The sequence below is a fragment of the Corvus kubaryi genome, unplaced genomic scaffold (genome assembly GCF_017639235.1).
Source record: "Corvus kubaryi isolate FWS band 111438036 unplaced genomic scaffold, C.kubaryi_AGA036_p1.0 136, whole genome shotgun sequence".
Lineage (NCBI taxonomy): Eukaryota > Metazoa > Chordata > Aves > Passeriformes > Corvidae > Corvus > Corvus kubaryi.
In genome coordinates, this window is record NW_024580670.1 from 4,803,175 (window position 1) to 4,830,289 (window position 27,115).

General features: G+C 46.8%; 1 protein-coding gene across 4 annotated transcripts in view; it reads left to right on the forward strand.

Moving 5' to 3' along the window:
• FRMD4B (FERM domain containing 4B) overlaps positions 1-22,100 on the forward strand; it is a 125,231-nt gene extending 103,131 nt beyond the window's left edge. For all 4 annotated transcript variants that reach the window (XM_042014259.1, XM_042014245.1, XM_042014252.1 and 1 more), the window contains exons 12-23: positions 8,008-8,084; positions 8,490-8,628; positions 9,144-9,285; positions 9,416-9,549; positions 9,637-9,756; positions 10,995-11,223; positions 13,899-13,955; positions 15,335-15,482; positions 16,645-16,770; positions 17,415-18,220; positions 18,797-18,929; positions 20,388-22,100. In XM_042014259.1, coding sequence (XP_041870193.1) covers positions 8,008-8,084; positions 8,490-8,628; positions 9,144-9,285; positions 9,416-9,549; positions 9,637-9,756; positions 10,995-11,223; positions 13,899-13,955; positions 15,335-15,482; positions 16,645-16,770; positions 17,415-18,220; positions 18,797-18,929; positions 20,388-20,508 — 2,232 coding nt within the window. In that variant the 3' untranslated portion in view covers positions 20,509-22,100. The remainder of the gene's footprint in view (positions 1-8,007; positions 8,085-8,489; positions 8,629-9,143; positions 9,286-9,415; positions 9,550-9,636; positions 9,757-10,994; positions 11,224-13,898; positions 13,956-15,334; positions 15,483-16,644; positions 16,771-17,414; positions 18,221-18,796; positions 18,930-20,387) is intronic.
• The last annotated feature ends 5,015 nt before the right edge of the window (positions 22,101-27,115 follow it).

Genomic DNA, 27,115 nt, shown 5'->3' on the forward strand with positions numbered 1-27,115 from the left:
TTACAATGGAAATGAGAATAGTTGTTGGCTTTAGTGAAATTATAATTATATAACAGAGGATAGAGATTAAAAGGGAAGGTGAGAGAGAGGAGCCTAAATGCGGGTGGAAGGTGTAATTCCAGTAAGCTCATTGAAACTGTGGGGATGGATATGGCTGTAATACCCTTAAGGATTTGTCTGGTGTCAGTGCAAAGGGACAAAAATTATCCAAGCCACAGCTTGTCCTGAGCCATGGCTGCCTGTAATATGTGGCTAAGTATGCAGACAGTTTCTTTATATGAAAAATATTTCAGGGTTTGCAATACAAAGTGCACTTTGGATAAGTGATTGGAATCAGATCACTTTTGGGGGGACAAGCAGACATCAGATCTAGAGGGGCACCCGTATCTGACATGGGTTTGGAATTAAAATGCTGCTGCTTATTTCAGTGTACCTACAGCCATGCTGCCTGTGATGCAGCAGGCAGAAGTTCCTTTTAATCAGTATTGTCGTATTTTCATATTTATGAATGTATCATAATTTATTTCAGAGAGAGAAGAGTATATGCAGCTTGCCTGAATCTCCCAAGAGTCTCTCTGGAGCAGCAGGCAGGAGGGGAATAGGCATGTAAACAATTCCTGTCAAAGGTGCTACTTTTGCTGGATTTAGCAGAATTTTCTTGCTTTGGTTTTTGGGAATGGAACCAAACTCACAACTGCCATGTGCTGGTGTCATCCAGCTGTTTATGCTGTGGATCAAAACTGCTGTTGTGTTTATCCTTAGCCATCTGGGAAAGAGCATCCTCATTATGCTCCACTTCTCCAGTTGGTGATGTTTAAATATACATGCAGCTGATTAATAAATAGAGAATAATAGAAGGGAAAGGTTGAGTTCAAGTCTAATGAAGACCAAGTTGGCCTTCCCGAATTTTAAAGCTATGAGTGATCTCTGGGTGTGCAAACCTCTCTGATACTTGTTGTGGTGGGAAAGCTGCAGCATTTTGGATGGGAGGCTTTTAACAGGAATTGGTGCCTGTGCCCCAGTGAATTCACACCAGGGGGATTTATTCTATTCCCCATGTCTTTTCTGCAGTGTTTATGACTGCTGTCACATGTGTTTGTTTCACTGTAGAATCATAGGCATTTGGCAAGAGATAAGTCCATATTTAGAATAAAATTTTACTATTAATAATAGAAATAAAACATATATTAGCTGCACCCATCAATGGAGGGTCCATTAAATCCAAAGAAATATAACCACCCCCCTCAAAAAGTGAAATCTTTTGGCTTTATCCAAGTAGGTCTTCAGGCAAAGATACCTAAATACAAGCCTTGGAGCGCAGAGGTTATCCCAAGATTTTGTTATTGGATCAACACTTGCACGAAGTCCAAGGCTGAGAGCTCCTCACAGGAAGCAACTTGCAGGAGAGTCCTGGATGAAGCAATCTCCAGATCCCTATCGCCCAGCCCTGCCAGTGCTCCATCATCACCATCCGTGAGGGGAGCGTGCGATGTCGGAGAGGCCGGTGTGTGACGTGGGGCTGGACCAGGAGAACCTGCCCTGGCTGTCTGTCTGTGTAGAGCTGGCTGGGGAGGTTTGGCTCCAGCTATTAATATTTTGCTGGTTGACCTGAGATGGTTTTGGGAGTTTTGTTGCTCCAAGTCACTCCTGGGAGCTTGTGTTGCTTTGGGAGCAGTTTCTAGCAAAGCCCAAGTGTTACCCCTCACCCAGGACTGCCAGCTGAGGCACTGAGGGAAGCACTGTGCCCCAGCTCCGTAACAGACTGAAAAGGGAGAATTATTTTGTGTGTCATTTATGAAAATTGTCTTTGTAGATAAAAACAGTGGCTCCACACTGGCTGGAGGTTACACTGAGCTCACTTGATTATCATCCTGAAGTCTCACAGGGCATTAAAACGGACTGAGTTTGGCAAACCTTGCTCAGATTTGAGCTCAGACCTGGGATTAGCTCTGCAGTCCTGCTGCTTTGTAAACATATTCTCTTTCAGCTGCAGTTAATACTGAGGGACACCTCCTGCTTGGAGAAGTGCCTCCTGCTTGCTGTAGGGTGGCATGCCAAGATCCTGTCCCTGGTATCCTCTGAATCAATTAGGAAAAATATAAAACACGTCCCAGGACTTTGTTTGTCATTTCAAGCCAGAATAGATCTCCCTTTATCTCTACCCCATTCTTCTCACTGGTGAGATAAACAATGTCTGTCTGTCTTGTTAATGGAGGGTGTATTAGGGCACGAGTTGAGTTTATTCTGTGTTCAGCCAGTATGTGGGGATCCTCTGAGGGCTGGAGAAGGCTCTTTGACTTGTTCTCCCACTTACTGTGTTTATGTGGGTGACTCCCTCATGATAAATTAACTACATTATCTGAAGAGAAGAACTAATCTTGCTATGGTATTGTTTCAAATGTCCAAGAATATCGGTTCTACTGCTTGACATCCTGACTGCATTGTGTTCTCAGAAGTGTTTTTGTTAGCATATACTCATTTTGAAATGGGTCATGTTTGTCATAGGATGGTGTGGGCTGGAAGGAACCTGAAAGATCATCTCGTTTCAACCCCCCTGCCATGGGCAGGGACACCTTCCACTATCCCAGGTTGCTCCAAGCCCCGTCCAGCCTGGCCTTGGGCACTTTCAGGGATCCAGGGGCAGCCACAGCTTCTCTGGGCAACCTGTGTCAGGGCCTGCCCACCCTCAAAATATCCCTGGCTGGATTTAATTCTCCCAGGGCTTTAGCTTTCCAAACCAGACCCCTTGCTGCTCAGACAATTTCTCTGTATTTCTCCCACCCTCTGTAGGGCGTTTTTTGTGTGTGTTTGAGTTTGTCCAGGAGCTCTTTGTTCATCCTTGCAAGCCTCCTTACTCTTTTGCTTGACTTTCTCTTTGTTGGGATGCATTGCTCCTGATCTGTGAGGAGGAGGTATTATGATATTTCTTTCTTAATTCGACATATGCTAAGAGTTGATGCTGAAAGTTTTCCCTTGCAGAACATTTACTTCATGTAAATGTGCTGTCCTGCTTTGCTGAATAGCTCAGAACACAGCAGCGTTGGAACAGCCTTCTCAGCAGGCAGCTCTAATTAGGCAGAGATTTCTTTTATGGTGTTTATTTCTCACCAAGCCATTGATTTAGATAGAAGATACTAAGCTCATGTAATTACTTAAAATAAGCACAGGGCTTTTACGAGACTGCTCTGAAATTCAGTTCTTTCCAGATGTGCAAAAAGTTGCTTGAACGTCACGTGCCACAAAACACAAACGTTTTGGGGCAGTTGCATGTTGAGACATCCCTCGGTCTTGTGGTGCCAGTGCTAGTGAGGATCAGGCAAAAAAAGGATCATGAAGTATTAGAAAAAAATGTGATCGAAGAGATTTTTAGAGGACTGACTTAATATTTAAGGGATGAAGGATGCCTGCGGGTGAGCTCTGCCAAATTATGCTGGCAGAGGTGGGAGCTGTCTGCCTCCTTCCCTCAGAAGTTGCTGCAGGTGGGGCAGTTTGGCTCTCCTGCCATCTCCTCAAATGCCTCTCTCCATGGGCAGGCGCAGCAGTGTAACACACAGGGATTCCAGCTGAAGGCAGGATGCCAGACAGCCGAGTGCAGTGGAGGGGCTGAAACACAGCCCTACTCCCAGCGCTGCTGCCAGGGTGGTAATTTCCCTCTTTGGGTGGGGTGCATTCCTGTGGGCAGAAATCTTTTATGTTTCCTTGCTCTGAATTGCCAGATTTGTCTTTAGATTGCCGTTCCCAGCCAGCTCCCAAGGTGCTGGTTGCTGAGCCTCCTTGCAGGCACCGCACGTACCACGAGGTACTTTGGAAGTGCTTCCCGAGGGAAAGGCTCCTGCACTGGGGCATGGCTTGCACTTCCATGCTGACCTTAACCAAAGACTCCTTGGGTGGAAAGTCAGAGATTTGGGTAATTTAGCTCTCGGTCAGAATTTGCCACTAACCTTGGAAACATCCCAGGTACAATTATGACACGTGCTGTGCCTGGGGCTGGTGCAGCAGCGTGTGGCCACATAGCCCCTGCACTCAGCTGCTCTCCACATTTTCACCTCCTTGCAAAAAAAAACCTTGAAAAAAAATACTAAAATACTATTTTTTTAAACAAAATCCATCAGGCTCACAGGAATATTGAGCCATCAGCCCCTGAGCAGCTCTCCTGCATGTCTCAGGGCAGGGGCTCTGCCAGCTCCTGCCTGCGATCCTGATGGGGCCGTTTTTCTGAGCCAGTTTGCTCCTGCTATCAGGCCCGGACAAACTTGCATTTTATTCAAAACTGGATGCAAGATCAGCCAGGTAAAAAACCAGCTGCTTCTTTTAAGGTGTTTCAACATTTGGGCATCCCATGTCTCTTAGACTATTACAGTTCTTTTTGTGTGAGAAGGAGGGAGATTCCTTTTCCTTCAGTGTTCCTTGGTATCTGGAACTGAATCACAGTAGAAATGCAGGAAGCCTAAACTCGTGGGCTGGAAAAGCAGCAGCTGGGTGGTAGGAGTCTGGCTGGTGCACAGAGGTGCCTGGGTAATGAGATGTGGCCAGAGCTGCACCTCTGCCTTCTACAAAAAATCCCGGAAAAGAAACCTTGACCAGGCCAAATTCTTCCCCAAGAGTCAGACAGGCAGCCCCTGGGATGCTCAGTAGGAGTTTTCAGGAGCATTTAAGGATCTGACAACCTAGATGGATGGGAAGGCTATTAAGAAAACATTAATTAGCTCAGGTGGACTTAATCATCTGGTTAAAAGGAACATACATTGCAAAACTTCCACAAAAACATTTTAATTATTCCTAATTGTTCTTCCAGCCCTCAAAAACCAGTTCCAGTTTGTTTTGGGTTTTGTTTTGCCACTCTTTTGTCTTTAAATATACATGTAGTTTAGGTAAGATTGAAGTTAGGAATTATTTAGGAACATGTCTGTACAGGGTAGGGAGTATTTGAAGGGAGCAGGAGATCTCTAGTGCAGTGACGGTTTCCTGAGTGCTGCCTTTTGACCAAGAGTTAGAAAAATTTCGGTTAAAGAAAGTTATCACTTTATTGCTTTTTTTTGTCCTTGTTTGTATGGAGTCCATTTTTTTCCCTCTTTGTTTTTATGAATCCAAGCGTGTTAGGCAGAAACTTGTAATATTTTCATTCAGGATTATTTCTATGTGCATCTGTATAAATATTATTAGCTCTCAACTTACTCTAAAGCTGTTCATTTAATCATCAACCTTTTTTACAAGGACCTGAGTTAGGAGGGTTGGTCAGGTGAGGTGATTGCTAAGGAGCTTATATTGTTCTTAAGTGAGATAGTTTGAGGACAGGGCACTTTTCAGTCCACAAGAGCAAAGATGTGTCTTTCGTACAACACCAATTCCCATCTCTCCTGCTGCGGAGCAGCAGAGGGGGGAGCTGGAGTTATCCCAGACTTTGGTCAAGGAGGCAGAGATGTCTTTGTGGTGAATGTACCCAGCTGCGAATGCTTGGGGCGCCTGTCAGCTCCTTTTGGGCTGGGGATGGATCTCACAGGGTGGGGAGGAAATGCGGCAAGGCTCTACCCACATCCTGAGGCAACTCCATGCAGGTTTTCTTAAAAATGCAAAGGCTTTTCTTCCCTTTCTCGGTACTGCAAGTGATCCTGGTGTCGGATTTGCACAGGCTGACGGAAGGGTCCGCCCAGACCCCTGTGTCCCTCTGCCTGGGCAGGAGGCTGCTCCAGGCGCTGGGGCTGCTGCCTTTTGTCCTCCTGCCAAACGCGACCCTCACCACCTTCGGGCAGGTGTCCCCTTCTCCCGCAGTCCTCAGGAATGTCGAGCGCGTCCGGAGGGGAAAGACCCGAAGGAAGTGATAAAGGGGACGGGGAGTCATCACCCGCCGCGATAAGAGGCAGCAAGGCAGTTTTTTTTCCAGAGGTCGTGTTTGAAGCCCGCCCATGGTTTTTACGAGCGTGGGAGCGGGCGGCCGGCCGGGAACGCCGGGATGATGCTTCTGGTCGAACCTGTTGCCCCTGGGTGTGAGTCAAGGCTGGCGGGGCCGGGACACGGCACCGCGGGGACCCCGAGCAACCCCCACGCCACTGCCCCCGCCTTGGCCCCCACAGGCCAAGGTGCTCCAAGGGGTGAAGCCCCTCCGCAGAATCCTCCTCGTTCCCTCCGCCGTTGGGCTTTGCCTTTATCTGGGGAAAGAAAGGGGTGTGGGAGGCGTCGCAGCGGAGCGGGTGGGTGGTGATGTCAGGCGTGTGTCAGCAGTGGGAGGTGAAGCTGCCAAGGCAGAGCAGCGGGACGGAGGGACGGAGGGACGGCACGGCCGCCTCGGCTCGGCCCTGCCCATGTCACCCCTGACACGGCCCGGCGGGGCCGGGGAGCCGCGATCGGCAGCGGGGCTGCGGCCAGGTGAGTGCGGGACGCGGGGAGGCAGCCGGGGCTGGGATCCCTGCTGGAGCACCCACGGGCGCTATTTCTCAATGTCCTGACAGACCGCTTGGGCTGTTTCCTTTTGCTTTTTTTAAGATTATGTATTTTCAAAGCTCAGTGCAGAGTTGTAAAGAGGCGCTTCTGGCGGCGGTGTGACTGGGCAGGAGGGCTGTAAGACAAATATAAACTTATTTAAGCAGCAGAGTGAAACTTCCACAATCGTCTAGAAAATAGTTTATTAATTTAAGTAAATTACATTTCCAGTTGCCTTCACTTTTTCTACAGCAGGTTCTGGTAGTTGTAGTCCTAGAAAGGAAAGTTTTAATTAAACAGAGGGAAAGGCTGCTTAAAGAGCCACTTTTTCCCTGAAAAACAAATGTGTTGGGTTATGTTTCATTGTGTTATAAATGTTTCAGATGCAGCACAGTGTAATACGTCATTTTTACAAAACCTGAAGTCCTTCTGTAGTGGGAGGGAGCACGGCAAGTCAGGTTTTGGCAGAGGCCAGTGGGAATGTTGTGTGTCCTGGGAGTTTCTGGTGTGGTGGCTGCACCCGTGGAGGCTTTGGAAAAACTCCAGTGGGGAAAGGAGGGAGTTGCTGTGATGGTCTGGGTGCCTCAGCTGGATCCCTGGTGTCGGAGGCTGGTCTCTCACTGAACCCTGTCCCTGCCTGCCCAGCTGGATTGAGGTACCTCCAGCACCTGCGTGTGGGCTGCAGGTCTGGAAAGCAGCTGATGTAAACTCCAGTGTGCTGCTGCACCTGTGCACCCCATCATGGTCAGGGGACATCCCTGGGGACACCCTGTGGGTCCCCATGTGCATCCAGGCACCCTGGCACTGCTAGAGAGGGGGCAGGAGGTGGTGCTGCTGAAACCTGGGCTGAGGGGCCGGGGAGCAGCCTGGGCTGGGCTGGGAGGATGCAGCCCCCGATGGCTCATCCCCAGGGGGTGGCTGATGCTGCTGCTAAAGGAGAACGAATTCGTATGAAATTCTGATCCCATGGGTGCAGCTGCCAAGCCCTGACTGACTTTGATCTCTTCTCCCAGCTGGCACTTTGCAGGAAATATGTGGGTTTCTAGCAGGAGTATGTGCTGGGGGTGGCTTCCTCCTGTAGCTGCTGTTGTTCTGTACATGCTGTACCCCTGCTCCAAAATGTCACGCTGGATGTCTCAGACAGTGTCTTCACAAGACTTGCTTTTTCCAAGCTGCTGCCATTCCCTGGGGATGTTCTGACTCAGGGAAGTAGACCATAGTTGTCTATACAATTACTTTGTAAAGAGATTTTTGTGTTTAATCAGAGAGAAAATTACTTTAACTGCCCTGCCAAGATCTCTGGGAACTTGTAGCAGTGAAATTAAATGTGCTATTGATGGAAGCAGATGTTGTCATTGGCAAAATCCTCAATTTGCAGTACATTGTTTGTAAGAGTGTGAAATTACTGAGGGGGCATTCTATATTTATGTGCTTCTTTTAATTGACGTTATGAATGTAGTTATTGCTCAGTCCATGCCATAGCTGAGGATACACAGGAATTGTAATTTGCTGAAATTATACCACCTTGGGGAAAGAGGACTGGTGATTGTTCAGTGACCATGTTCTGCTTCTCTTTCCCAATTCTCCTAGCTATTTCAATGGAAACAGCTGGAAAATCTCTACTTCCGTGAGAAGAAATTTGCTGTGGAAGTACACGATCCCCGCAGGTGAGGCTGGAGGAGGCAGTTCTGTCAATGAGGTTAATCTTTACCCAGTGGGAACTCATCATCACGTGTTAGTGAATGGGGTGGGAGGTGCCTCAGAGTTAAGCATGAGTTTACTCGGGGCTTTGGGACTGATCCTGATCAGCGTTTGGCAGGGCAGACCGGGGCTTTCACATCCCTGGGTGTCCTCTCAGATTCCCTGGGTGTCCATTCAGGGAGTTCTTGTAGCAGAGGGAGGACTGTTTGTCATGGCCAGATTTGCAGCAGCACTGGGTGATGGGGAGAAGGAAATCTGAGTTTTCTCATCCCTAAAATTAAGGCTGAGCCTCGCCTGGTTAAGAGAGAGGCACTGTGGACTTCAAACCTCAAAGACTTGTCTTGAAATTGTGTTTCTTTTAACCTCCTCAGAATTTCAGTATCAAGAAGGACCTTTAGTCAGAGCGGGCTGGTGGTGCAGACCTGGTATGCAAACACTTCCCTGATCAAGTCCATCTGGGTGATGGCAATCAGTCAGCACCAGTTTTACTTGGACAGAAAGCAAAGCAAAGTAAGTTATGAGGCATTTATAAGTAGTAAGTTATAAGGCATTTTACTGCGAGCATGGGTTTCAACACCTTTCCTGTATATTCTTCAGCGTGTGTTTTTCCACGGATGAACTAGTCTCCAGAGAAAAACTACAAATTGTTTTTGTCAGTTTTTTGAGCAGTCTATTAGTGGCAGTATTGTTATTCGATCCATTTTAGCCTGCCTGCAGTTAAAGGCTATGGAAGTGTAATCACGGAAGAGGGAATTCCCATGTCTGGATGTCCAATCTGCCTTTTCTTTTGTCTCCTTCCTGTGTTTGTTTTGAAAACTGCAGAGATTTTGAGCTGGGAGATGGTTCAGGTTTTGGGGGAGAGGAATGCCAAACAGCCTGTGCACACCGCAAGCACCTGTGTGATGCTGTTGCTTTAGCCCTTAATTCTGTGGGAGATGAGGTGTGAAATGTCATCTTCTGTGATGTGTTCTGAAGTTAATTAGAGGTAACTCAAGGAGGCTGGATTTTTTTTTTAACTCCTTCAGGCAAAAATTCCTTCAGCCAGAAGTTTGGATGATATCGCCATGGATCTGACAGAGATGGGAACACCAAAAGTGTCAAAGCTGGTGACTTTGGAGGCCAAGAACCAGCTTATTATGGCCAGCAATGGCAGTTTGATCTCATCAGGTAATACTGCACGTAAATGTGACGTAGCCAGGTATAATGGGGCTTGTGTTTGTTAAAAGGGAAATGAGGCTAGCAGGTAATAAAAATGGCCTTTACGTGGAAATCCTCTGATACAAAGCATGTTTTCCAGGCTCTCAGGATTCAGAGGTCAGTGAAGAACAAAAGAAGGAGAAAATTATGGAACTAAAGAAGAAAGAGAAACTCCTTCAGGAAAAACTGCTTCAGAAAGTTGAGGAGCTAAAGAAGATCTGCCTGCGAGAGGCGGTGAGAACTGCACCTTACGCTGGGGTCAGGCAGGTGGGAGCCCTTTTCTCCCACTGAGCCTTATGTGGAGCCCTCTCTGTTCCCCAGGAGCTGACAGGCAAGATGCCCAAGGAGTATCCCCTGGGTGCTGGAGAGGAGCCTCCCCAGGTGAGAAGGCGCGTGGGCACGGCGTTCAAGCTGGATGACAACCTGCTCCCCAGTGAGGAGGTGAGCATGGCAGCTGGTTTGCTGGGAGCCAGACCGGTAGCCAAAGGCACTTGCAAATAATCCAGCTCTTCCTTGGGTGTTTTAAGAGGAGGCAGCTGGGACAGTTCCTTGCATGGAGTGGGAAAGCCAGATGCATTCTGCCCTTCTTTCAGCCACGCTTTGAACTGGCCAGGAAATTGGCTGTTTCTAAAGGCCTTAAGTTCACCCGACCTGAACCCCTGGTTTGGCCATGGCTGCATGAATTTTAATGAATATTTTGCTGCTAATTAGAAAAGATCAGGTGCATAATGCCATTTGGCAGCTCACGGCTCTGAGCTTTTCTGGAACATTGACATGTGTAGTGTTGGGATGGTGTTCGAACCCAGAACGTGGCAGGGGTGTGCACTGTCCCCCTTGCAAAATCATCTGTCCGTGAGCATAGTTGTGTGACAGGAGGAGGAGTTTTACCTGTGGCTTAATGAAGGTTCCTCCTGAGTAAAACCTCCTGCATTGCTCAAGAAGCTAAAATGAACTTTGCTGGCAGAGACTGACTCGATGATATGGTAATTCAGATGTTTGCAGTTTCTGGACACACTCCATTCCCCCTCATTCCTTCTGAGATTTGTTAACAAGCTGTATCATCCAAGTAAGTAGGTGTTGGGCACTTGGCATCTGTCTTTCACCAGAAACTCTCTGCCCTGCCTCACAGGGCTGGTGTGCTCCATGTCTGCAGCAAAGTGATTTTATGTGAACTGCTTAAATGCTGTTAAACCAAAATCCTGCTGACCAGATTTAATAATGTGTTGCTAGCACTTCTGCAGTGCCTTTCATCTGAGCTTCTCAAAGTAGTTTACAAACAATTAATTAAAGCCTGAAACTCCCTCTTACGTAGGTATGGTGATACCAATTTCCATTTTTATTTTCTCTAAAGTAGAGAGAGATTTTGAACAGATGTTTTCAGGGTTGGATTCATAGCAGGAGGTTTAGCAGCCTAAACCTGAATTTAAGAGCCTGTGTTATGTCACCTGGGCTTGAGACCTTTGGACCTTGCCCAAGAGATCTCGTAATCGTACCCTAGTCAGAAATAAGATCTAAGACTTTCATATGCTGAGATTGTCTTGTGTATGAACTTCGGTATTTCTGTATTTTGTGCTCAAGAGTTCACTTCATTACCACAAAAATAGATCTTTTCTTTAATAACCTTCGCTGGTAATTTCTCTCTGGAGTACAAGTAAATAACTCATCTCATGAATTTGCAGGATCCTACTTTGCAGGACTTGGAGAGCAATTTTATCATACACCAAAAGTTGGTGGAAGCTGCAAAGAAACTTGCCAGCGAGCCAGACCTCTGCAAAAACGTGAAGAAGAAAAGAAAGCAAGAGTATGCTGATGCTGTAAAAAAGCTGCAAGAGATAGAAAACTCCATAAACGAATATAGAATCAAGTGTGGCAAAAAACCAACCCAGAAATCAACTCTGGCTCTACCAGGTGAGAGAATTCCCCATGTTCTGATGCAAACAGGAGGGAAAAAGAGCAATTTGGCTTACTTAGAAGCTTTGTTTACATCTCCTCTGTATGGTTTTTACCTTCTCCGAGGCAGTTAAATAAGAATAAAAAGATGCAACTGCTGCATCTGATACAGTCAGTGCTCTGCTGTGGGCTGGGGGCCAAGTAAGCTGCAGTTTTGGGAGCAAGCACAGACGTGCTCCAGCACCAGGTATGGACTGAAGATGCTCTGCACAAAAAGGCTGGCAGCAACATCTTGGATGAAGCTTTTCTGGTGCTTGAATTCCTGGTGTGTGGAGTGCAGCTGTACATCTGAGCTGTCACATGGAAGATCTCTCCCCCGTCCCTCCCGCAGCACTTCAGTTCCGGCAGGAATAGAGCAGGCAGGTTTTTCTACAGGACTGAGGAAATAAGGATCAAAGACATTGCTCTTTGATGCAAAATTCCTGATTTCCAGGAAGTCATAAGTGAAGTTCAGGAGTTTATGAATGCAATTAGTAGCAAACAGATTTTTGACTAAACCCATTTGCCACTGATGAGCACAGTAAAAGCGATCCTCTTGGTCCCTCCATTCTGAGAGTGTGATTCTCCTAAGGGAAGTGAGAATCTTGCTGCTTCATAGGATAATGTGTGCAAACCTGCTAGTATCCAAGCCAATTGAAGGAGTTTTGGATCCCTACCCCTGACACACCCCACAGCATCACTGGGCTATCCATCATCACAAAGTGTTTATTCTGAAAGGCTGATCATCGGTATTTGATGTGGCCCAGCTTGTTCCTGATTGACAGAGGGGAGGGAAACGTGTGTTTTTCCAGTCTCTTGCTCACCAGTCTGGATACTGATTGTGGAAGGTCCTGTATTACCTGGGGCACCTGGTGTGTGGTAAGGCCCAGGAAGGCTGGTGAGCAGAGAGATCCATGCATCCGTCCGCCCATCCATGGTCACTGTTGTTTGTTGCTGGCAGTTTCTTGCCCTGTTGTCCGAGCCAGAAATAAGCAGCTGAATTCCCTTCCAGTCCCAGGCTCTCACCCTGCAGTGTGTATTTGTTTACCTGAAGCAGAGCTGTCACCTGCTTCAATAATTGATTTTATGTGTAACCGTGCCACTGTCACCAGTGGTGCTCTTGGGCTCCAGGTCTGGGTTTCAGAAGGCTGAGCAGTGATGAGTCACTTGCGTCTGTGAATTCAGGGAATGACTTGTTGGAAGTAATATGTTAAATAGTCCCATTGATTTACTGAATCAAACCATAGTTATTTTCATCCCAGCCCCAAGGGAAAGGAGGTGAAGGACATATTGGACTGCTCTCCATGTTCCACTTTCTCTTTCCTTACCTCCATCTCTAGCCCAGAGTTTCTTCCACCTTTGTAGGGAGTTGCACAGATCTGGGATTTAAATTCAGATATGTCACCATATCTGAATATGTCAGCATTGCAGACCCTCCCTGAAACCAGCACTATAGCTTTAGGCTGGCTTTTTTCTTTTCCTCAGCAGGCTTTGTTCCTCCCTGCACTGGGGTCAGTTCCATGCTTTACCACCCCGTGGTCAAATCCACATGAATCAGCTCCCCTGAAGCTTTTTCCCAGTGTCAGGTTGCAAGCTGAGCTGCAGCCCATCCTCGGTGGTCTGACAAGTCCCCCCAGGGCAGGGGCCAGTCCTGATTTTTGCTGTTCTTGAACAGCTGCTCTATTTACCACATTCTTGTAACCAGACCTTTCCTGGCAGCAAACTGACATCAAGAGCAGCTCCTTGCACATTGCACGTGCTTGTGGTGGCTGAGGACACGAGCAGGTGTCATACACAAAGTGGCTGCCACTGTAATTTTTTGTTGCTTCCTTTCTCTCATGCCTGAAGGTTCATGGAGATTTTTTTATCCCACCAGTGCCATATATTGCCAGAAACAGCCTAGGGATTGAGCTGTCCATGGGTTAATTATCTCTAGTTGAGCTTCATTTCTCTGCTGCTGGTGGTCTGCTCCAAGCCTTAGCAAGGACAGGCTGTTTCTCAGTGAGGAACAGTGTGTAGCATCAGGGTGAGGCAGGTACAGTGAAGTGCTGTGAATACGTAACAAAATGTAAAAGAAACAAAAAATTAGTATGCCCATGCAACAGTTCCTGCTGTCTGTGTTGTTGGAATCTGCAATACCTTGATGGGAATCAGTGGAATTATTCTAAAATTATATCTTAATTTAATTGAAACAGAATCTATATGCTGATGAAACATTCAAAAGCAGATGCCAGATTTCAAAAGGCTTTTTGTACCTATCTGGTGGAGTTTCAGGTGTACCTAGAGGAGATTAGCTGCTAACAGCCAAGATTACATGTCTGTGTAGGCTCCTGACTCTGACTGAAGCACCAAAACACCCTGTGAGATCTTTGGAAGTCGGGTGGAAAACACCTTTGTAAATCTTGGCCTGATTCCTGCTGCAGATAAAAAAAAAAAATCTCCTTTGATAATTACCTGGGTTGCTAGCTGAACTGCAGTGAACACACAGAGTGATGGTGTACCAGGACTGTCTTCAGGCTGTGGGGGCTAAAGAATACGGATTGCAGTGTTACAAGTATCAGCTGGCTCTGAAACTCTAGAAAATAAACTGCATTTAGATATTTGTAAGTTGATGTTGGCTCTTTTATGCTTAAGGTCTTTGTTTTTATTCACAGATGATATCATTCCATCCGAGAGCAGCTCCCTGTCAGACACAACCACCTATGATGATGGTATGATGCTTCTCCTTTTTTTTCCAAGAAGTGCGTCCATTCAGAGCTATTTCTTTGACTTAATGTCCTTCAGAGTGTCCCATCCCTGGAAGTGCTCAAGGCCGGGTTGGACAGGGCTTTGAGCAAAACTTCTAAGTGGAAGGTGTCCCTGCCCATTGCAGGGAGTTGGAACAAGATGAGTTTTAAGGTCCCTTTCAATGCAAGTCATTCTATGATTCTATCATTTTGGTGGCTTTCGATGATAAATTACTTTATAGCGGAGGAAAAAATAGCTACTCAGGAATGTCTTTCCTCTTAATGGGTTAGTTATTGAAAGTTGCTGCTCTGTGAGCTGATCTGAGTCAGCTTTAGAGAAGGAAGTTGGTTTTAACATGACCAACCTGCAAGCTGAGGACACTGTGGGTGCCAGATACGTCACCCCTAGGACCTGGCCTAGAATTGAAGGACTTACAAACTGGGATGATTAGCCCAGCCCTTCTGTCCTCACAGCTACCATAAAACTTAGGGAAAAGTGGAATAGTCACAGATATTAACGCTCTATTTACATTTATCTGTTCCCTAGTGAGGTTGCATCTTGCATGGGTTGGTGTTTGCTCAGCTTACTCATTTCACACACACACCCACAGACACACTCACACCCTGTTCCACAAGGTGGAAAGGACTTGGCTTGCCTCTCCCTTAAACTGGATAATCATCATTTGGGGACAAACATTATCTGAATTATTACTCACTTTTCAGTTCAGGCCTGATTCTGATCTCACTTTGTCCCAGTTTTAGACTTACACCAACCAGGTGGTGCTATAAAATGGATTTACATCTGATTCCTGCTTATACAAGTAGAAGTGGAGCCAGGCTTGTGAACATGTTCTCTGTGATGCTTGTCCTGCATTTATATGCACTAGTTGGAGTTTCCTGTTGGCTCTGTCGGGACCTGGTTGTGCCCTAAGCAAAGTGAGAACAAGGATCAAACCAGCATCTTCCCAGTTGCCTTCAGCCAAATGTGTCTGTCAGTTGTCTTTGCTCATTCAATTGCTTTTGAAGTCAGTCCCTTTTAGGTTGTGTTTCAAAACTAATTCTTAAAGTGTCATTTTCAAGAGCTGGAAGGTGAGGGAGAGGAAGTTCCATTCTGTGATCTGGCACAGCCCCAAGCTGGGTGTAGTCTCCACAGGAGTCAGTGCTGCTGGGATCTGTAGGAGCCTCCACGATGTCCTGTCTGTGTGGAGGAGAGCTCAGTGCAGGCAGGACAGCTTTTCTGGATCCACAGCTCCTGTTGTTGTCTCTGTACTGCAAAGTGCTTCTCCTTAGGGGCCACAGATTTGCACACAGGGCAAAAATACCAAGGATTTTGCTCTAACAAAATGCATATTCCTTTCCAACAGTCAGTGAATCGCTTCCTGTGGTAGCACAGAGACCCAGCTCTGCGCAGCTTTCTCCAAGACTTCCTCCACCAAAGTCTCTTGGGGTGGAGAGAATTCATCTCAGGAAGTCATCCATAAATGAGCAGCTCTTGGAAACCAGGCACTCCAGGTAGGCACATCTCACTGCTGCTGCACTCTCCGCCTGGTGGCATGAGCTCCATCCTGCCCCTGCCAAGCATTCCAGTAGAGCCCACTGCCTCCACGCTCTTCTGGGCTTGCAGGATTTGGTGATGAGAGCTGAATTTCCTGTTTAGGAACAAAAGCGTCTATTAGTAGTTGACACACTATCTGAAACTGAAGAGTATTGTAGTTTTTGTGAAGAGTTTTGAGATGGGTGAGAAATTTAATAGCAAGGGCTGTGTTTAAGGAGTTGCTCATGCCTACCACTGCTGTCACTCTTCGTCTCAGTTTCTGGGGTTTTTTTCAGTGTTAATTAAACAACTTGTCATTTTCCTGATGACTGTGCTTAGTGGATTCAGACAGCACCAAACCCTACCCATCCCTCCTGATGGTATCGGTATTTCAGCAGGTACATTGTCAAAGCAGGCACAATTCATGTAAGGCCTGATGGACAATTCTCCATTTACAAGCAGAGTTACTGGTATTAAACCAGCTTCCATCATTAGTGCCAGCTGTGTGTATCCATGGGATTTGGGCACTTTCCAAGCTAGAACAGCTCCATGGAGCACATAAGTAGCAGTAGGTTTGCAGATAATTGTGTGATCGTGCCATGTGTGATCATGTCAGATCTGGTGCTAGCAGCTATTCTCAGTGTAGGGATTCCCACTGATCCTGAGATTTCTTGGACTGTCTTGTGTGAGCAGGCTGTTAAAGACACGCTTTAGAACGGTTTAGAGTTTTGAGTAATGCCGTGTCTTTGCTGTTTTGTCATCTGTGTCTCAAGACAAATGAAGCACTCCTCCACATGAAGTTCAGAAGTCAAATTATAGCCATAGGTACCCATTTAGCTGTGATGTGCTTAGTTTGAAAATCTAATTCCTTTGCTTCTCTGTTACCTGCTCTCTCCTCGATGCTTCTGTCCTTTGGCAGCAGCTTGTCCTGCTGATCATCCTGTAAAGACCTCCCTTGAACCACAGGAAGGGGTTGAGTTTTTCTTCCTATTTAACAATTCTATTCTTTACATTGGGAAGCACATCCAGTTATGTTTGTTCCACCCTTCGTTTTTTTCTTCAAGACTTCAGGTGCACATACTCGGTGTGCTGTGACTTGTGGGATGTTTAACCTCACTGGGCTTGTCTCCTTTGCTACAGGGACGTGCTTTCGACCCACAGCAGCCCGTTCCGGACACTGGAGCGGCCGGCGCAGCCCCACGGTGGGAGGAGCATGCCCACAACCCCCGTGCTCACACGCAACGCCTACAGCAGCAGCCACTTACAGTAAGGGACCTGTGCTTTAAGGGCCATGTCCAGCTGGGGAAACACAAGAATAAAAGCAGATGGCGTTAATAGGGCAAAGGGTCCTTTGCTGTACAGTTTTCCCACAGCAGGGTCAGGCTCTCTAAACGTTGATTAGAGCCATTACTATGGGAACAGAACTGTAGTATGAGCTCACCTGTACTATCAGACAGCTGACAATCCATGCTGGGGAAGGAGAGATGCTGAGAATCTTAAAATGTTATCAAGAGCTTGAGAGACAGGTCCAAAGGAAACCCGTCTTCCCATATTCTGCTCCAAGCTCATTACTTGTGTAGGCTTTAACTACGTAAAAGCTGAGGGAGCCCTCCTGTAAATCAATACCAAATGTGCATCTGTGACCTTAGCTCTGTGTGTCCCTGTCACAGATTAACCTTGCTCACCGTGACAGATTATTATATGGGAGATCTCCTACTGTTGCAGCCAATACAAAATTCAGCCAAACTGAGTTCCGTGCATTGCAAATACTCTGTGTAGAAAGATAAGGCAGGATTTGTGTTGTGCTTCGACTGGGGAGGCAGCTGACCTGTCCACGTGTGCTCTCCGCAGCTCTGTGTGTATGTTTGTGTGAGACTGCCTTTAACCAGCCAGGATCTGTGTTGTTCCAGGCCAGATGTTTCCCCACACCACTGCCGGCAGCGCAGCGGAAGTCTGGAATCCCAGACCCACCTGCTGTCCGAGACTCCTGCTGAAAAGACAGCCTTCTCCCTGTCCAAGTCCCAGCGGAGCAGCAGCACAGAGATCCTGGACGATGGATCATCCTACACCAGCCAGTCAAGTGCAGAGTATTACTGCGTGACACCCACTCCTAATCCATATTACACCACTCAGACCCTCGACAACAGGACCAGGGGTCGAAGACGGTCGAAGAAACACAATATTTCTGCTGCAAGTTCGGGAAGCATGCCAAACCTGGCCCATAAGGATGTCCGCAATGGTATCTTCCAGAAAAATCAGGAGCAGCCTTCCACTAATTACTATATTTCTGGATACTCCCCGTACACTGAAGCTGACGTTTATTACAACGGAGGATATGTTTATGAGAGTGACACGGAGGGGCAGTACAGTGTCAATCCCTCCTACCGCTCATCGGCACATTACGGATATGACCGATACAGGGAGTTCCAGTCCTACCACGAGGACAAGGTGGACAGAGTTCCACACAACCCGTATGCAACCCTGAGGCTCCCGAGGAAGCAAGTTGCTAAAACGGAGCACATAACCAAAAACATTCACAAGGCCTTAGTAGCAGAGCATCTCCGTGGCTGGTACCAGCGTGCCTCCAGCCAGAAGGAGCAGGGTCACAGCCTGCAGGCAGGCTTTGAGTCTGACAGAGGGTCTCAGAGGAGTTTGGGCTTTGCAGGTCTGCAGACGCCGTGCTCGCCAAGCAGTCGGGTGTCATCTTTCTCTTCAGGTAATGTCTGATTTCAGCTGTGCTGAATGTTTTTGTAAGTTCCTGCTGTGCTTTCAGTTCTGTCCCCTGCAACTGCCTCAGTGAAGTCAGCAGAGTGGAAGCCAGGCCAGAGCTTTGTCCTGAAAGGTGGATGAGGAACCAAGTAGGATCTTGTTCTGTTCTTGGAAGGAAGGTCTTGCTTGTTATCGTCTCCCAAGTGTAAAATGACCTTTTGCTCTTTGTGTAAGTTCAGTAACCCAGAGAAGGGCAAAGAGCATTTGAGTTTCAGACAGGTGTATTTAGCAACTAGACGCAGTGTACAAAGCTTCATGCCATGTAAACGCAGTGGCTGGGATGGCTTCCAAATATAGCCCGATGAACATCACTGAATGTGTCAGAAAGCATTTTTAAAGCTCCAGGATACCACCTGTACAGTGCTTTCCTCCCTACAGGGCTTGTAAATCGTATTTTATGTTTGTGTTGTCTGCCTATGTGCCCTGAAAAACCCCAGAGATCGCTGATGAGAATTGTCTTGTTTGCCTCAGCTGATTAGCTGAAGAAAAGTCTAATTTGTTGTAATCCTTTTTTTAATTGCAGCATCTTCTACAAACGCTGCTGGGAACTGGAGAAACCCCCTTGCACTGGGACTTTCAGACTACGATACGTTGTCTCATTCCTCCTATGCCAGCTGTTATGGAAATGTTTATGGCAACCTTCCTTTGCAGAGCAGGTGAGTAAAATATATGAAGATTTTCTGCCCTTCCTCCTGCATGTCACGGGCTCTTAAAACTTCTGAGCACATCAGCTTGATTTCAAAGAGCCAGGGTGAAGAGTACTTAGAGAATTGACGTGAGAGCAGGTTTTCTGTGTGGAGCAGATCAGCTGTACCACCACTAACTGTACCCCAACACTGAAGGAAGTTGGGGGAGCAGTCATAATGAACTCACTGGTTGCACAACCTTTTCCTCTGGCTGCAGCTGGGTAATCAAAGATGTTCCACTCCCTGTAGCTGTGATGCCCTGGGCAGTGTTGCAGGCAGAGCTCACAGTGAGCCCAGTCCCTCTGGTGGGGGGCTCCATCCTGAACCCCATCAGCAGTTTGGCAGGACACAGTCCTGTTGGGTTTCTGAAGCTGTAGTGCTTGTGCTGATAAACTTCTGGAAAAACAAGGAATCTCCCTTGGCAGAGCTGGACCCAGGAGCCATGGGGGTTGTGCTGCTGTCTGCACAGGCCCCCCTGCTTGTGGGGGCTCTCTCAAGGGCTGCAGAGAGCCCAGGGTCTGCTTAGTCCTTGCAGGAATTCCTGCAGCTCTCGCTGCTTCTGTGGCGTTTTTGATGGGTCTCCTCCACTGTAGAACACTTGGCTGTGAGGACAGAAATCTCCTGCCCTGGGGAATGACTCTGCCCCCACAAATGCCATCACATTTAAATACACTTATGCTCAGTGTAATGAGTACCCCACGTGTGCCTCCTGCTTTGTGGGTTGCAGTTTGTGCTCGCTGCCAGACCGACTTGTGTGAAAATACTGAATTTTTAATTTTGTTTGTTTTAAAATAAATGAAAGTGTAAGGGAATACATAAAAGCTGCTGCTAGATCCATTTTTTTTTCTCAGCTAAGTGCTATGGGCTGTTTTATCGAAGTGATTTAAAATATCTATGGCAACAGTGTTTAAAAATACTGTTTCTACTAATTTCTTAATTTCTTATAATTGAGCTTTGAAAATTCTGCTTATATTAGCAGCTTTATCTAAATGAGGTTCATTAGCTATTAATTTTCCATATTCTGAATCACTTGTCTGATTGTCCATCTGCTTTATTTTCTACTTTAATGTGATCATGGCAAACAAGCAATTAATACACCCAACAGTCTTAACAGAGCTCAAGGCCAGGTTGGATGGGGCTTGGAGCACCCTGGTCTAGTGGAAGGTGTCCCCACGTAGGGCAGGGGGGTTGGAACAAGATGATCTTTAGGGTCCCACCAAGCCAAATCAGTCTGCAATTCTATGACAGTTTTGAACAGCTGAGATCCCTCTTGCACACAATTCTACTGATTGCAGCCCAAAAAAATGAGTTTGTGTTTGGAGGCAAGCTGAAAATAACCAGCACAGCTTTGAGCCCAAGGGAGGTGCATGTCTTTAGGGGCCCTGGGGAAGACCCTCAGCTGATCCCGGTGCCGTGTCTGCCTTCCAGGACGTACGCAGAGCCGAGCCAGCTGGGCGGTGACGAGGAGGATGGCTTGGAGGAAGACCTGCCCAGCAGCGAGCAGAGGCTGTACTGGCATGAGGACTCCAAGCCCGGGACGCTCGTGTAGCCCCAGTGCAGCCCCTCATTGCTACCCCTGCGTGCCTTGCACAAAACGCCGCGGCGCCGAGGCGGACCTCGGGTGGAACTTGCAAAAGGAGCAAAAAGAGGAAGCGGGCTGTTTGCTGGGAAAGGTTGAATTCAGCATTAAGAGGGGGACTGTAGCAAACTGACAAAGTCTTTCCACAAATGGCGTTTCTTTGTGAATCCATACAGCCCATGGGAGCCAGGGCAAGCCACAGTTCATCTATGACCAGATGCAGCACTTGGTTGAAGTATTTATATATAGCAAGCACTTTTTGGAAAGACTGGAAGGTGTTGAAGGCAAACCTCAGAGAAAAAAAAATGTGAAAAGGAGACTCTTATGGAAAATTCTAGGAGCACAAGTCTGATGTCTGAAAGAAGAAGAAAAAATGAAAATTTATTCTGCCATGGCTTATGAGGACCTGGAAGGAGTTTCATAGGCTTATGAAGGATAGATACTGTGTGCATGAGTGAGGCAAAGGGTGACTGAATCAGTATTGGAACATTACTTGAAGGAAGGCTGGAATTTTTTTATTATGGAGGTTTGAATGAGTCTGTCCAGTTTTTGGGGTGTTGTTAAGAGTGTTTGTTAGCACCACAAGCAAGTTCTGGAAAGCAAAAAAATGCTGACACAATATGTCATGTAAAACTATAGGTAGTTGTGGATTTGGAAACAGAAGCAGTAAACTTTGAACTCTCTTTTCCACCATAAAGCATAATTAATAGCAGCCCATTTAATGACCTCTCCATGGTACAACTTCACTGTGTGGAGGAGCAGGCAAATTTTCACGGTGGCTGCACGGTGACCGCTGTTCACCAGGTGACAGTGACACGTTGCTGTGCCTCAGTGGGTCGAGGATCCACAGTGGGGAGCCCCAGGGAACAATTTGATAGCAATGGCCAGTATTTTAAGTTGGATGCAAACACAAACAGCCAAGTGGGTGCCTTAAAATGGGGGGCATTAGGATTGTACCGCGAGTCACCTGAACTGCCAGGTGCGTTGCAAAGTCACTGAGTGACAGAACAGCGTTTTCACAGAACCATTTGTGTAGGAAAAAAACCCTGCGACTGCAGTCTTGATTTAAGAGGGATAAACCTACCTCAGGTCATCCATCTGTAGGAACAAATTGGCATGGGGTTATCCTGCCTGATTCCTGATGACTCGTCTGCATACGGTAAAATCTCTCTCGTTTCTCAGCTGTACTGTGCTTCAGGATTCCAGAAATGGTGCTCTTTTGTTCTTTTATACAAAGGGTTAGTTACTCCTTGTTCATATTGTGAATAGAAAAGTTTCTGATAAACTTTTTTGACTTTTTTTACCAATATTCCAGAGCATGTAATATATACAGAAGGACACACTTGTTAAGCTGGTACTTAGTCGTTTGTATTATTAGAGTCGCGATTTGGAATTAAACGAAAAAACAAAATAAAAAATAACTTATTTCCTTGGTTTTGCATATTTGTATAGCCTTCTAGAAATGCGAAAGCTCTTTTTGCTTATTCTTTTACTACTCCTGAATTTTTTAGACCTATTATTTTGTATAGGTCAATAAACTAAAAAGTGTGTTACCAAAACCACTTCGGCATTCCTCCTGTTTCTCCTTGAGTGCTTGGAAAAGTGCAGTGTGTGTTATTTCAGGGCTTTGAAGTAAATCACCACGGTCTGATTTCTTTTGGCCTGAGGTATTGGGCCAAGTGCAGAGGGTCAGTGGCCTTGTTTGCAGGAAGGTTGGCCCCAGGCAGTTCAGAGACTCCCAAAACATCAGAATTTCAAGTCAGAATTTCTCCCTCCCCATCAGCTGCACTGAGGATCCATGGTGGGCTCACTCAGCATCCCTGCAGTGATACAGAGACAGAGGTGGCCATGTGTTGTTGAAAATGCTTCTTGCTCATTTGTCCTTGCACCTAGAACTTGCCACAGCCTTTCCCATTTGGAACCTCGCTCTTGGGGCTTGTGTTGCTCACATGCTGTGTCCTCTTTGGAGTTTGTGCCCCGAGACACCCACCTATCTGTAGGAGTGACTTGGCTTTCAGATGTGCAACTGCTTCTGCACCCTGGTCAGCCAGTAGTTGAGATTATTCAGTCTCACTCTCCTCTCTTCAGAGTTATTTGTCATTCCCTACTTTTTGTGGCATCCATAAACTTCACAACCACCAGTAAGGATTATATTCTTATTTCCAGGTTTCTGGTGAAAATAGGTGTTAAAAACATTTGCAGATGTGCCCGTTAAAATTACCCCCATGACACTGTACTTTTTAATTTCTCCCAGTAGCCTTTGAGGTTTGTCTGCTGGCAGACATTCTCCATTCATTGACTGCTCCCTGCTGCTACAAACCATCAGTGCTTTGAGCAGCAAGATGAGTGGTCCCAAGTCCAGTTCCTTACCCAGAGCTCATGGAGTCAGCACTCCCAAAGCTTTTCATACAAAAAGGAAACGAGATGTGTAACAAGGCCTGTGCCCCATTTAAAACTTTTTTTGCATTCCTTTAATGCTGTAGCCACTGAGTTTTTTACTGGCTTTTCTGTCAGTTCAGGATTTAGCTCAGCCCTGCACATCCGTGTTGGCACAACGCTGGCACTCAGCCTGGCCTCCTGGCTTGCTGGGACAGAACCAGGGCAATTCTGGGTGAAGTTGTTGAGAAGATGGGAATTTGAGGTGGGTTTGGGCTGAGGATGATCTGCTGTATGTGGGGGTATTGTGTATAAAACCTCTAGGGCCAGAGTTCGGAGCCTGGCTGTGGTTTCCAGTGAGAGCTGGGCAGAGGAGCTGGAAATGGAAGCAGGGTGGTGGAGCTGTAGCACTCGAGCCCCTCTTGTCATTCTCCACATGCCTGGCTCTGCAAGAGTTGTGTTTTTGGGAACTTTTATGAAGGGTGGAAGTACAGAGTGAAGAAGGAGGCCCAGAAGAAGAGAGAATAAGAATATCCAACTTCTCTTTTCTCAGATGTTGCTTAGGGTCAGTCTTGGGTGGCATAGGGAGGGAAAGGGAGAGCATGACGTCCCTATGGCACCTCTTGCCAGTCAAGGGAGCTGGTGCTGCACACAGTTTTTGCCAGTTGTTCCCCAGGACCTTTAACTTTGCCCTTTGCAGATTTCCAGCTTGCTTTGTTGCATTTCTGGAGTGATGTTTTGATGCACATGCACAACTGCTCACAGAGACCAGTCTGTATAACGCAGCTGAGGAGGTAATAAAGACATACTTGTAATGATTATCTTATTTGTTCACAGCTGAAATACAAATTGCCTGTGCTTTGTTCGAATTCCTATCTCATCTGCGTGTTGCTGTTTAACCACAGCCTGTCTCACCAGGATAACTGAGGACATCTAGTGCTTGACAGCAGAGTTGAAGAGAGGAGCCTTCCTGCCTCTTGTGCTCCTCTGGAATCCTTCCTGACCCTTCCAGTATGAAGAAATATCTAGCAATTCTTATCTGGTAATATCAGAACAAAGCCAAAAGGTAAACAAGGTGGAACACCAGGCCCACAGGTTTCGATTTTACAAACGTCTGTCTCTTCAGAATGTCGATGCTGCTGATGGGATTGTGGAGGGGAAACAAAACCCCACTTAAATCTCTGTGTAGTGGAGTGTTTCTGAGTGCTTTTAGTTAAGAAGAAAACCCAGTCCTTGCCAGAGTCCTTACAAAGGAATTTGGGCACTGAACTAAAATAAGCCATGCCTGATATTTTTAATTGCTGTCTGCTTTTTCTCTTCTGTTTTGAACAAAAATACTCTGCTATATGGGAGGACAAACACCGATGGGAGTTGCCACTAGCCCCGTGGGAGGCTGGTGTTGGACATTCCTCTGGTGCAGGGACCAGGAGGGATGAGGCTCAGGCCGGGACTCCCCCAACACAGGAAAAATGTTTAAAGATCACTAATCTTTAACATTCACCTGGCTATACTTATGTGAAAGTTTTTGGCCAAGGTGACTCAATATGTGACTCTTGCAGGTTTCTGCTGACTTCTCATTGATGACCTTGGGCTTGCTCAGCAGGAGTGTGAACAATGCAGCAGCAATGTTTGCAGCTCCTGGGTAGGTGAGAAGCCTCCACCGTGACCCAGCCCGTCACAAAATGGGTGTAGGAAATCCTGTAAAGACTGAAGGTTTGCTCCATCTTCTGGGCTTTGGGATCATTGCAGGAGAAGCGCTCCTGAGCCTGGGGAGAAGCACCCTGTGCTTGCCCGGCACTGTCTAGATATGTTCACACTACTCCTAGGAAGATTTCTGCATTCCACACTATTCTTCCATCTCCTTTGTACTTTTCTATCATATTTAATAAAACTGAGAGTCTCGGCTACAGCAGGGCCTCACACAAGTAGTGAAATCTCTCTCAGTGAAATCTCTCCCAGGACAGGATTTTTCATCACAGATATTTACCCTGCGCTCTGATGGAGCAAATCAGGCCTGAGGTGGCATTTCCTCCTTGGAAGAAGGGACAGTGTGAGTTGTGATCAATGCTGGTAGCCCAGAAGGACACATGACACAAAGGTCAGGGCCTTAATGACAGAGAAGCAAGACTTCTAACAAGAAGCAGCTCCTTGCCATCTCTCCACCTTTGTTATACCTCTCTGTCCCGTATGATGAAGGGAATCACCATAAATCCTTCAGCAAGTCCTTGACTGCAGAGGGATGTGCTCTGCCTCCCAGGACATCTCCTGCCCAGTTCCAGCACAGCAGGAATGAGTCTCAATTTATATTTAATCATTAGTGTCATCAAAGGGCTGCAGATGGAGAAGAGTTTGCAGCCAGCCAGGGCTCAGCTGGAGTAACTCTAGAAGAAATCCTTCCACCTGTTCCCAGCCTGAGGTTAGGGAAGGACGTGCCCCATGTGTACAGAACGAGGTGGCCATGTGGCTTCTGCAGCATCACTGCCTGTGGGCACGTTTTGGTGGCAGGAGGACATGAGGTGTGGGGCTGTGATAGGTTTGGATGCTATAAAAGAAAGATACACCCTATTTCAGTGTGAAGGGTGACATTATTTCCCAGGATGACTTTTTCTCACCTGACCTGCTTGTGCTGAATTCAGTGTTTCATATAAATGTGGAGGTGATTGCTCCTTGCAAAGGTTATGATGATGGTGTTGCTCCTTGAAGAATCCTTGACATCGTGTTATTGCAGTTCTGATTTAATTGTGCTGGCAGCCAACACTGGGAGTGAAACTATAGATTTGGTTTAAAAAGAGAGGGTACATTTTAACATTTAATTCTAGCTACTGGTTTTATCATGAGGCTTTCATCACTCCTGAGGTTCTGCCCTGCCCAGAGCACAGATGAATTGTAAGAATAAAGGTAGAGTTAGCAGTAAATAATTGCTGAATTGCACATGCTGTCACAGATGGGTTTTTACACAGTTTTCAGGAAGATTAATATCTTCTCTGAAGGTCTGAGCTTGCATTTCTCATGCAGAGTATTGAATTTCTGTGTTTTGCACGCAGATTTGGAATAACAAGCCCTCTGTCAGTAATAGTTAACATTTGGGTAAATGCCCTGTGTAATGCCCATGGGCAGTGTGAGATTCAGCACTGTGTTTGCTTTGTGTCTGGGCGAGCTGCGCCCATCAGACAGGAGCCAGTGCTGCCCCAGGGTCTCTGTCCCCAGGCAGTGCCTGGTGCAGGGGTTGGTGTCCCCCTTTGATGGCCATAACCAGCCTCAGCTCTGTCCCAAAGCAGGTTGAGGCTCAGGGCACCTTTTGGGTTTGCCCATTGGTGAAAAGTCTCAGGCAGAGCCTCAGCTCAGTCCCTGAAGTCGTGGTCAGATAATCAACATCATGAATTGCCTGTTCCCCCATAAAATAACAAAATTACTTGTGGTCTCTCACAGACTTGTTTTTATTCACCACAGGCTGGTTTTCTACTCCTTTTGGCAGCTGTTAGCACTATGCTTTGGGAAAAAGAGGTAACAAACCACCACCCAGGGATGAAAACATTCAGGTATTTAGAAGTGCTTCACCAAGGTCGCATAAATAACAAGCTGGGAAAGGAAAATACCAAGTTAGCAGAAACTAATGCTGAGTGCTTCAGTATTTTGTCCGTGTTTGTGCTATAAATGATATTTGGGAGCACAAACTCCCTCCTGTAGCCACAGAACTGCTCTGTGTAACTGAACATGGTGCAGAGCAGCAGCATGCCCCCCCTGGCTGTGCTGGGGGTGCTGCTCCAGCCACTTTAGAAGGTGGTCAGTAAAAAAAGAGCTGGGGGATTGCAGGGCGGGTGTAGTGTTGATCAGTGGCAAGCAAGCACAGAAACTCAGTCCTTGGGGGTCAGATTTGGATCATGTTTTGGCTCTGAATGGGGCAAAGGTTTGCCCTGCATCAGCCCAGATGCCCAGGAGCAGCTCAGCTGCCTTTCGTGTCATCTCCAGACCCCTACCAGCAAAATCTCAGTGTAAACGTTCATATGTGGGGCTGTCTCCTACCCTAAAATCATGGGGGTTTTGGTATTTTTAAATGGTTTAAAACAGTTGAAATTACTTAGAAATCCATCTCCTGAGTATTTAACCCTTTTCAATACAAACCAAGGCATACACATCCGACTTGCCAACGCATTTCCCTCCAGGATTGCTTTGGACAGGCCAGTCTGGGAGGTCAGTGCCC